Source organism: Myiozetetes cayanensis, unplaced genomic scaffold (genome assembly GCF_022539395.1).
Source record: "Myiozetetes cayanensis isolate MyiCay16 unplaced genomic scaffold, myiCay2020 scf1, whole genome shotgun sequence".
In the NCBI taxonomy this organism is placed as follows: domain Eukaryota; kingdom Metazoa; phylum Chordata; class Aves; order Passeriformes; family Tyrannidae; genus Myiozetetes; species Myiozetetes cayanensis.
Window position 1 is genome coordinate 45750565 of NW_026086604.1, and position 12070 is coordinate 45762634.

At 40.5% G+C, this 12070-nt stretch overlaps 1 protein-coding gene across 1 annotated transcript in view; it reads right to left on the reverse strand.

Moving 5' to 3' along the window:
- The window catches only part of LAMA3 (laminin subunit alpha 3), a 110767-nt gene that overhangs the window by 43853 nt on the left and 54844 nt on the right, over positions 1-12070 (reverse strand). The window contains 10 exon segments of the mRNA XM_050317399.1: positions 1428-1592; positions 2919-3059; positions 3800-3944; positions 4550-4754; positions 5581-5792; positions 6318-6433; positions 6798-6937; positions 8023-8149; positions 8554-8719; positions 10950-11047. Of these exon segments, the coding sequence (XP_050173356.1) occupies positions 1428-1592; positions 2919-3059; positions 3800-3944; positions 4550-4754; positions 5581-5792; positions 6318-6433; positions 6798-6937; positions 8023-8149; positions 8554-8719; positions 10950-11047 (1515 nt within the window).

Sequence of the window (12070 nt, forward strand, 5' to 3'; positions counted from 1 at the left end):
AATGGAAAACAGTATTTACACTCTCATCATACTGAAAAATGTCTGACGTGGCTTTGTTCTCATTTTCTGAAAGAGATGCTATCATTGGAAGCAGACCGAAACCTGACATTTACAAAATACAGTAATGTGAATAACTGGGAAATTTATGAGCTTGTAAACTAACAGCTAGATAGCATTTTGGGGGGACTTTCATTACTGCCGTATTACCTGTGCTAAAATATACACTGACACACTGTGTATTGTGAAAGCAGGACCCAAACTGGAACTATTTTATTTACGGTGTTGTCATAGCAAATGAAAGAAAGTCATGGCAGGCCTAGGTAGATACTGTGAAATGTAATATAAAACTCATAGCACTAATTTTAATAGTTGTCTTTAAAAAGGGTTATTGCCTGCTTTATATCTTGTTATGGGAACAACAAAAGTCCTTCTGGTTCAACACTGTAGGTGATAATGTATGCTTTAACACGAAATTTCTTTCAAAAATTCTTTGTAAGCATTGAAACAAGAACCTCTATAACATTAACATAAAGCACCCTAACTAAACATGCTGTTCAGCTGAGGTATGGACCTCTGAGCAGAGGAAAGCAGGAAGAAAAATATTGCTCTGGTTTTTAAAATAAGGACTAAGAAGAACTTCAAAACTGTACCATGTTCAACGGTCTGGTGTCTATCCCATTTGTTTTCTCCTGTGTGTCAGCAGGATTACATCTGAAAAGCCTGTGTGTCCTATGACTGGCTAATAACTATTGACACTGTCAGAGTTCTAAACGAGGAGAACCTAGGCTCCAGGTCTACAAGTCACCATTATCAAAGTCCTCCAGGTCAGTGTGATCCTTGGGCTGAGATACTGATGGTATTAACCGTGAGAAAAAGACTGCTCCCATGCATGAGTTGACAAAGCAGCAAGCAGTTCAAAGAACACAAAGGTTAGAAAACCAGTTGTTGCTCTTCCCAAGCAACATATCAAATGCAAAAGGTTGGGTCTTTTTGTGTGCCATTGAGCATATAATCACATTTTATTCTTTTGGAAGTCTACCCAGGACATGCTCTAAAGAATCTAAAGGACTGGCAAGCTCTACATGTTCCGGGTTTCAGAGTGGGCACATCGGCATGCTCTATGTGTTCTGGGTTTTGGAAAAGCAGTTGAAGGTACCAGCTCCTTGAACCACAGCTTCTGACCGTACTGCTCACATAAAGACCTCTCTGGCACTGAGTAACATGATTAATTCTGTGTAATTGGTTACAATTTTAACACTGTACTCAGAAGTAAAATGTTGTGATTTCTGGTGTGACAGATAAAGAGAGACAAGAATCTTGTGAGGGAAGAAAGAGAAACGTATCTAAGAGACATGGACTTTTTATCCAAAAAGCTGGCAAAAAAATTAATTCTTATTATTAAAACAGATGAGTTAGGTGGCATTTACCTTCTCTCCCAGGTAAGACGGTGGTGCTTTCCAATACAAACTACGCACAGAAGCAGGCAATTCTTGAACATCAGCCACTACACTATTACTGACAGGATTGAAAGTGACTGGAATGTCAATATTTTCATCCTCTGCCTCCAAGCGCCAGTTTCTCATGTCCACAAACTAATGAAAAATACATAAAAGAAATAAGCTTGTCTCATCCTTTATTAAACTTTACCAGCACCAAGTAATGAGAAGAAAATGTTTAGCCTCTGTAATTCCTCTAGCATGAAATGCAACCACTTCAGAGCCAGTCTAAAGTCTTTGTGCAGTGGATGTTGCACAGACTTCAAAAGAGAAAATAAATGGGACAGATGAGCCAAAGCTACTTGGGATGCAGCCATTTGGTTTGTCATTTGCAAACTAAATTCTGTCTCCAGTCACATGAAGACAGATCCTTCTGGAGGTGGCTAGGAATTGTGTGCACAAACCCAAGGACATAATACTTTGGGGGTACTTTTTAATAGTCCATTCCAAAATCAAACCCAGGACACTAACCTAAAAGACAAATCTGGATCAGTCATGGTAGGTGCAAGGTACAAGGGAGGGGACATGGCATGATATTTTGGAGAGGCAGCAATGCAGCCTAATATTCTGGCTCTTTAATGCACATTTTATTTTTATGGTTGTTGTTTCATGAAAGACCAGGCATCCTTTTATTTATCATTATAATGGGAGAAAGAGTGCATAATGAATATGTATCAGAACAATAATACAAAAAGATAAACGTGTTTCCTAAAATGATTTTTGGTGAGGACAAGTAACCACTAGAGGAAATTTTCCTAAAGCAAATGGAAGTTTGCTGCTGACTTCACTGAGGCCAGATTTCTATCTTTTGCATGAAAACAATAAAGAATCACAATCTAGATTGCATCTAGTCTATGTCTAAACCTTCACTAACTCCTCATCCACCACTCTAGCTCTGCTGCTCTCTTTTTCTTTCTCTTGCATTGTTTCAAGCAGTTCTTGCTTATTTTCAGTCTTTAGCCATCTTACCATTCATTTATGCTACTAAAAATCTACCTTCATTTCTCACACTTGATGTCATGCCTCTTTTACAGGGAGGGAAGAAAGACAGTTTTTACAATCTGGATAATCTGTCTCACATTTCTGAAGTTTAAAAATGTATCTATGATATGGACGTGTAAAATGGCATGTGCTTACCAAAGCACCTTGAAGGAGAGCATTGACTTTAATGATGACATAAAGTTTGAAGATACAGCAAGGAAGATAAAAGGCCAGCTCAACTTCAGTCCAACTAGTGATTTGTAAACCAACAGGTAAAAAGGGCCATTTCTCCCGAAAGGCACTTTCAGACTACACCTAGGTCTTAAGAAGGCTGCACTAAATCCGAACTATTGCTTGGAGAATATTTCTTATCCTTAGAAATGTCCTTAATGGAATAAATGTAGGTGCATGATAGAGAAGAAATAAACCTATTGGATACACCTTGGTTCTACGACGATTTGTGCTGCGACAGTTGCTGGTTGCCCCAAAACAAAAGCAAGAGGTGCATCCCCTGGGATTAGAAGGGTCCAGATAAAAGGATCCTGGTCGGCAAGTATCACATGCTGCACCTTCAACATTCTCCTGTTAAGGCATAGTTCAAACAAAATCTCAGTGCTTTCCTTTTGGTTTGGGTGAGGTATTTATTTAAATGTATGGAGACATGAATGAAAATGTGTGATTGTCTAGCTAGACCATATTCCAAATGCAAATAAAACTGTCTTGGAGACTATCTTATGAGCTGTCTTTCCAGTTTATAAAGTGAACCACGGAGAAATAAATATTAGTCAGAGACAGCTGGTAACTTCTCTGCCAAAACCCTCCCACTGGCTTTTGCAACCCTGCTATATAAAAGGTCACCTGTGAAAGTTCACATTAATCACATTTAATTATGCAGATCAGAAACAAAAGAAGATTTCCTGGCTATAATGATGTGGTAAAATGTCAAGTGACATAATATGGCTAAAAAAAGCATGGGACCTGGTTAACATCCAGAAGTCAAGATGCAGATGGATAAAGCAGATCTCTGCAGGGTACAGACTGCTTCAGTGAACTGATGGACATGTACTCTGCAGCTCTCTAACCTCCTGCAAAAGCTAAGACCACCTGTACAGCCGACAGGTATTGAAGTCATTAAAAAATGGCATCTAACGCTACCATCATAATGTGTGCACATACTGCAAGGTGTTATATTTTTGCACAGCTGCATTTAATTTATACTAAAACCTAATGATAAACTCACTTCATTCACCCCATTAAGTACGAAATAGTCACTGATTTGCAAATGATGCTTGTGAGTGTAGAAGCAATTCGATTTATCTGACCTTGCAAAGACAAATTCCTGTCTGGGGATCGCAAACATCTGGTTCTGTTCCATCTCTGTTACAGCTACATGGCACACAGTTAGGGAAACCATAAGTTCCAGGAGCACACTGATCACACTGACGTCCTTTTATTCCTGGTTTGCATCTTTATCAACAAACACAGGGAAGAGGAGGGAGTCAATAGGGGAGGCAGGAATGGAGCGAGGGAGGGAAGATTAAAACAACAGGCAGGTGGATCTTTGAAGTGATTGCACAGCTATGACACAACTTTATGACTTCCACAGACAAAAAGCAGCACGTTAGTATTGTTCTCAGATTTGAATAGTGTGACATTTTAAATGGCCCCGGAACTGCCTAGGAACGGGTTTGATTTTGAAGGATAAAAATGTTCACAATAGAATTAAACTTCTGAAGTTATTCAGTGCTTGCAGTGCAGAACTACTCTCTCTGTACAACAAGGTGTAAAACATGGATGTTGAATATAGGTAAGCAGAGCTGGAACAAGATTTATGGCTGGGAAATGTGACTGGGCATTATTCAAGGCATGCACCTGCTAACAAAAAGGTGGAGAATCGTGGGCATATGATTAATTACAGATGCTTCAACCTTCCACAAAGCTTTGGTTACTTTACAACTGCTCACAGTGAAGGTGGAATGTCTTGAATTTCCCATATCCCCTCCAAATACCTGAAAAGAACAGTGAAGCAAACCACTCATGCATTGTTTATAACGCACATAACCCAAACTTACTTGCACTGCCCATTGGTTTTTTCACATTCAGGGCTTGACACATCAACAGTTCCTCTTTCTGAGCAGTTGCAGCTCTCACAGCCAGCAAAGGGGTGGTAGCTGAAGTGATGTTTCTCACACACTTCACATTTTGGTTTCATGGTTCGTGGAGGGCAAATGCATTTACCAGTCACGTCATCACAAAGACGCTGCCCGCAGTTGCATACTAGGTCAAAGAAAATGCTCTACTAATCAATCTCATCTCATCTTACAACGATCAGCTCTTACTGAACTTGCGTGTGAAACAAACACACACAACATTTATATAGAGAGAATATGACTCTTTTCTTTCGTTAGCTTAAAGCTCAGGGCTATAGAAAACAACTATGTGACTGCAAGAGTAGTTTCAAAGAACAGGTTTAGTGCTTGGCTCTTTTCCACCAACTGGTTGCTTAACTTCACCACAGGCATTGTTACTCACTTGCCAAAACTTACAAGGATTAAATGACAAGTAGATTTGGTGTTAATGGCACCACTTTATAGAGCAATGTTTATAAACATCAAGTATAATATCTGGGAAGGCAGCTGAGGACTGTTGGTGTAATCTGTAGATCTGTTGATGTTATTAACATCAGAATATGAGGAATTAGGAATGCTGTGTCTCTGATTATCTATGGAAAAACTTAAAGGTACAAAATGGGATTAAACAATAATAACTTGGAAATCATTCAGTAGTCACTGTAGAAAAAAATCCATTTCACTAAAATGTTAACAACGTGGATTTTAACCAGCTTAGCTGTAAGCCCGTTACACTTGATAAAACAACACATGCAAAGGCACACTTCATTGTGAACTAGGTGTGGTTTAAGGGAATGAGGTTACTTCTGCCTTAAACTGAGAGCTATGCTATGGTAAAGCCAAGATGGCTCAACCAGCCCCTCACAGGATTAAGCCCTACAAAGAAAAGCGAGGCTGTGGTACACCTGCACTGAATTCAGAGGATTGAATAAAAGGTTGTGTCAGGTGCCGAACAAGCCTGAGCACGCACTTACACTTGCAGAATGGGAATCCATAGTAGCCGGTTCGGCATCGGCTGCACTGACGCCCGATGACATTAGGCCTGCAAATACACTGTCCTCCCAGGGGGCTGCACGTAGGGCTCGTGGCACCCGCGCTGTGGCAGTCACATGGCAGGGCTCCGTTGTTGTAGAAAGCCACTAGTGACCTTAGAGAGTCCTTACAGAAGGCCGATGATCCTTCTGGGCTATCAGAATCGAAATATAAATCATGTAAGTACTGGCACTTGGGAATTGTTATGAGAGTGCTTTGCAGTGGTTCAGTAAATTAGGGTTCTGCCTTTCAAACAGTTCGACACAAGGATGGCATCAGTACACGTGCAAGGATGTACTTCAATTAAATTAGTGGTGAATGGCTTTGGCCATGCAGGTAAGAGATTTTTTTTTTTTCAAAGCAAGTGCGTGTATTAGTTATATCAGTTCAGACATGCCAAGCAAAATACCAAATACCAAAGATGGAAATACCAAAGACAGAAAGATGACACGGATTTTCCTCTTTTGTACTGTGAGCAATAAAACTCTACCTTTACATTGCATTTGCAATAGAAAGTCATGGAAAAATGACTCATGGAAGTTTAATGGGACAGCATAAGCCATGAAAGCATTTTAATGTAGCACAATGATAGGATTTTATACATTTCTTTAATACACAGTAAAAGTAATATTATTCCCAGCTTGTTGTCAATGTTCAGTTTTTAGAAAATGATGCTTACTCAATATAAAAACTGTTTCCTCCACATTGGCTGATAAAATCAAATGACTTGTCCACTGTCTTTTTGTCAAGCATTTTGTAACTGTAGGTGTCTGCTGGAACAACTAAGATATTTTCCTTAAAACAACAAGAAAGCCAAATTGCACATTTCAGAGAAAAACAAAAAGACACAAGCTAAGGCATTTAAATGTTGCTTCATTCTGGATTTTCTCAAAACCTGTAATATTTTAACCAAAAAAAAATAGGAAAACACACTTCCCATGTTCCCCTCAAAGTTGTGATGCCACAGAGAGTGTACAATAAAAACAATGTATAGTATCTTAAAAATTAAAAATAAAACCAAACTCTTGTAAAAGATCCTAAAAATCTTAAACACAACATTAAAAGATTAATTTTTTTGGCTCTCATCTTTGCATCTCTCTCTAAATGAATGATGAAACTGAAAATAGCATTTTCAAGTACATTTATGTAATAAACATACCAGAACCAGCGTTCTTCCATCCGGTATCATCACTGTAACAGAGACCTTGGGCTCAGAAATGTCAAGTTCAATCTGGTTTTCTGCAATCACCTGATCCCGACAGCCAGACATATGAGGGCAGAATGAAGCCTTGAAGGTACCTAGAAATAAAAAAAAAAGGGGGTTGTGTGGAAAGGTTTTGTTTGCAGGGGACTACTGGAGTGGCTTCTATGAAAACCTTCCAGAAGCTTCCCCCGTGTCCAACAGCCAATACCAGTCGGATCCAAGACAGACCCCCCCACTGTCCAAGTGCAAGGCTCACCATGGTAGCGCCTCTGGGATAACTTATTTAAGAAAGGGGAAAATAAACCTGCACAATGGCAACTACACCCAGAGAGAGGAGTGAGAACATATGAGGGAAACAGCTCTGCAGACACTGAGGTCCGTGAAGAAGAGGGAGGAGGAGGTGCTCCAGGAGCCTGAGCGAGATTCCCATGGTGAAGACAGGTAGGTTGTGCCCCTGCAGTGCATGGAGATCCACAGTGAAGCAGAGATCCACCCACAGCCCAGGGAGGAACCCGTGCAGGAGCAGATGGATGCCCCAAGGAGGCTGTGATCCTGCGGGAAGCCTGCAGTGGAGCAAGCTCCTAGCAGACCTTGTAGTCCTGTGCAAGGGACCCACGCTGGAGCAGTTAGTGAAGAACTGCAGCCTACGGGAATGAGTCATGTTGGAGAAGTTGGTGGAGGACTGTCTCCCATGGGAGGGACCCCACACTGAAGCATGGGAAGAGTGTGAGGAGTTCTCCCCTGAGGAGGAAGGAACAGCAGAGGAACATGTGAGGAACTGACTCCAGCCCCCATTCCCTGTTTTCCTACACCATTTGGGGGGAAGAGTTAGAAAAAATTGGGAGTAAAGTTGAGCCCAGGAAGAATGGAGGGCTGGGGTGAAGGTGTTTGAAGATTTGGGTTTATTTCTCATTACCCTACCCTGATTTGATTGGTAATAAATTAATTTCCCCAAGTCGAGTCTGTTTTGCCTGTGATTGTAATTGCTGAATGATCTCTCCCTGTCCTCATTTCCACCCACAAGCCTTCTGTTATATTTGCTGTCCCCTGTCCAGGTGAGGATGAGACTGACAGAGTGGCTTCGGTAGGCGTGTGGTGTCCAGCCAGGGTCAACCCAGCACAGTTCCATATGCCAAAATGCTGAGAAGGAAAAAGAATTAGATGAAATTCAGATACTTACCTGACCACACACGTCCTGCATCCACACGGACTTGCACAGGGAACACCGGGTGTGCCGTCTGATAAAAATGTACCACAAATATGTATCTGCCCAAGTGGGGCACTCTGCCATTCAAGGTAATCTGGTTCTGGAGAAACAAGAACAGCTCTGATATTATATTTGTTTTGTGAAATATACTTGGGTTTATCAGCTGTGCTCACTGCCACCTACCTGCAGTGAAAGAGATGAGGGTTAGCATCTCTCAGCAAGTTAAGTATCCTGAAAGAACACGGCATTACAACTGCATGCTCTGTTCGCCTGCCAAGCACATCTAACATTCCTCTGCAGTCTGTGAGACTACTGCATAAGTTTGGAAAGAAACTGGATTTTTTTTTTTCTTTCTGCATATTGTCTCTGTGGCTTATTCAGCCTGCAACATTTTGATCATATCACATCATTCAGTTTTGATTCTCTTACAGTGCTTCATCTATTTAACTTTACTAACAACATACTTTGTGACTTACGAAACAAAGTTTTCAGAATATGAGATACCTGCAGTGGTGTCAAGGTGACTCCCTTAACTGAATCAGCAGGTAAAGGGGCACTGAGCGGATCATAGAGTATATTCTTCTGTACTTCGGAAATTTCCCCATCTTTGAATGCATCCAAAACCAAAGTTGCTGGCGGAGTTTCATAAACGGAGGGAATGCAAGCTGCACTAAACACAGAATTATAGTAGTTATTCTTGGGGCCAGGAGAATTTCTTTAGCATTGTAAGAGGAAGAGCTGTTGGCTCAGAAAAGTCAATATATTAGACTGTATTACAATTAATAATGCAATAATAACCTCTGTTCCTATTTGGATTCTATGTAAATGATTGGAAAGTAATTGAAAACAAGAAATACAGACTTAACTGATATAGGGGAAAGTGCACATTAACTGATTTTATTCACTCAAAATTTCCCTAACTTTAAGTCTCATTAAAAAGAGTAAAGGAAGAGGAAACTTAAGGGAATCAGGAGTGTTAAAAAATTAAATAACTTTTAGTTAATTCAGTTAGTTCCATTCACCAGAATCTGTACTAATACCAAATTCTGAGTTCTACAAATATTTACATAGGTGTATCCTTTAAACATGCAAGTTTTCCCACTGAAGTCAATGGGACTACTTAAGTACTTAGAAGTTAAGTATATACTCAAGTATTTGTAGAATTGGAGCCAAAATAAATAACAGCGCTCACTGAAAGCATCCTTATTAATTGACTGTTGTATTTAACTATTTCTTCCTTGGCATATTTATTTCTGAACAACTTGACTGAGGGAAGAATTTTCCAAACTACAGTATAAAATGTTTTTGGGGGTCTCCTGATAGTATTTGTTCACTCCTCATAAGTACTCAAGAGACAATGATTAATCCTTTGCTCAATACAGGCCCAGAACTAAAACGGCAAGTATGTTTCAGGCCAGAACTGAGATGTATTTGCCAGGCCTGTGTGGGAAATCATGTGCAGCATCCACTTATAATACTATTAAACTGAGACAAAACTCTACCTCTTTCAACTTGGTGAACTTAAACACTTTCAGGAAAGCAGAAATGCTTGCCAGACAATAATAATAACAGGACATAAACAAACAGTAAACTATGCAAATAAAATGGGACTAAAAAAAAACCAACACAAAACCAAAGTAAAAGGTACAACTTTTTACATTAGCTTTATTTTAAATCGTGTTTTTCATCCAGCCTCTTTCCTCTGTTTTACTCAGAATATAAATGCCCAGATTTGCAAAATACCTTTGGCACAAGGACAAGAATCTTCAGTCTTAGAAAGCTGCTCTCAGTGGTAACACTCCAAACAGGAGAATTACAGCTCTGATTCAATGCTATGCATGCTTGGAAGCCAAGGATAGTCACATGCTTTTATCCAATTTACCATCCAGAGTTTTCTGCTTTCCATTTCAGTCCAACCATTATACTAGAAGCTCGCATCTGGAAAACTATTAGACCTAGTCACCAACTCTTTCTGCCCCTTAAGTCCTGCAAATGACATTTTTACTTTGAGGCCCTTCCCATTTTCAGACCAGTAGGAAGAGAGCCTTAACAGTAGCATCACGAGGGACATCCTGGGGAGTGCAGCAGGCACTGAAATGTGGAACTCCCTAATTTGGAAGCTGCAGTGCGAGTCCCAAAGAATAAAAGCTAGAGAGGGGACGAGCTTCAATAGGACAGAGTAAATGCTCTGTGGAACCCAAACCCAACTGCTTGGGAAGTGAGGGTTCAGGCTCAGATCTTCACAACAAGAGAAGAGTCACCAGTTTGGGTCAACCAAGCAGTATATGAGTCCTCTAATTACTGGTCCTATAAAGTACAAGGAGAAGAAGGATAACCTGGCACTGCTGTGCAGAGTGAATGATGAGGGCACACCTACCCTAAGGGCCCCATGATGAAATGGACAAGGGAAGGGCTTGTTTGTGAAGTGAGGGTTTACATGCTGAATAATTTGATGCTGCCAAGTTGAGCTGGTGGATTTGTGCCTGAAAGGGCAGTCACATCCCCTACCTAGTGAAAATTAAAGCCATTTTGGACAGTTGAAGCAGGAAGGTGCGGAAGAAAACTCCAGATGGAACAGTAAGCATTTCAGGCCATGAAAATAGTAACGTTTCTCCAGCTCTGACACTTATCATACTGAATAGCCTGTGAAAGATGCATATTTTCTAACACATCAGCACTTGTCAGTTCAGATAAGCCAGGAAGAGGTTGGTATTAACAAAATACCGTTCCAAGACTGTCTAGGTTAACACTAAACACTTCAGCTTTTTTACAAATATTACTTTGCAAAAGTGGCCTGAAAATCAGCTGTGGGTTGCTGAGCAAAAGAATTAAAAATACCATTTAGTCTGCCTTTCAAGGTCGTCTTCAGGTAATAAGGAAAGTAAAACCAAGCAAGTTACCTTCCATCACGGGTAGTCCTGTACGCAGCTATGCACTGTACTTTAGGATCCACATATTCTGGAGAAAATTCTTCAGCTGATATAATACAAACCTTGTGCTGAAAAACAAGCACAAAGTACAACTGACAATTCATATCATAAATAACAGGGCCAGGCCTGAATGGGAAGGATGAAGCCTAATTTTATTATGGGGAGATCTGAGCCCAAAGCCATGTTCTGTCATGGACCTCCCACAAGATTCTGGATTCCTTTACCTCCCTGCACCTCAGTGCCTCAGGGTTAAATAGCATTTTTCTGTCCTTCTCAAGGAAGGCTGTTCAAAAGTTAAATAACCGAAACATAAGTATGGGTGTGGCAATGGGAAAGACAGAAGACCAACTCACAGGGTGAGAAGCGAGGCAAGGAACAAACAGAGGTGGGAGGGATAAGCCCTCATCTGTGGTGTTGGAGACTTTTGGACCCTGGGGGAATTCCGAGACTCTCTCAAATGCAAGCACAAACACTTGCTCGCACAAAGTCCACAGGAGTGAGCTTCAGTGACACCAGGATTTCTCCAAATAGATTCAGAACTTATTTGAAAAGGAACAAGACCTCACACTATTTTATTTTTTTTTTGACTAAAACTCAACATGAACAAATGAATCTGTGGTAGTCCCATGGTGGTAAGGACATAAGGGAAGGCTTGTGGGTAGACACAACAATATGCACTAATAAAATACATAACAAAATATGTATGTGCAAGTTACAGAACTTGTGCATGAACTATTTGAAAAGAAGATAAAAATGTCTGATAAGCAGTAAGATGGCCAGCACCAAGCATCAAGGTAAATAAAAACTGCGTAAGGGGAATTCATTAATATGCAAAGTGATTCAGTTTGGAAGCAGGTCCTAAGAGTCTGTGTTTTAGCAGTAGTGAGCAGGGGCTAGAGTACTAAAAATCCCTTTTCCTGGGCAGCCAACAGTTTGCCTGTCCTGCATGTAACAACTCAGAGGGTTCCAGCCCATCACAGCAGAACAAGGGTAGACCCTGAAGCTTTGAACAGTGTTTTATGAGTGGCTAGAAAGTTAGTGCAAAATATGGTCTGAGTTTAGATAGCTTGTCTGCATCTTTGTGAGATAAA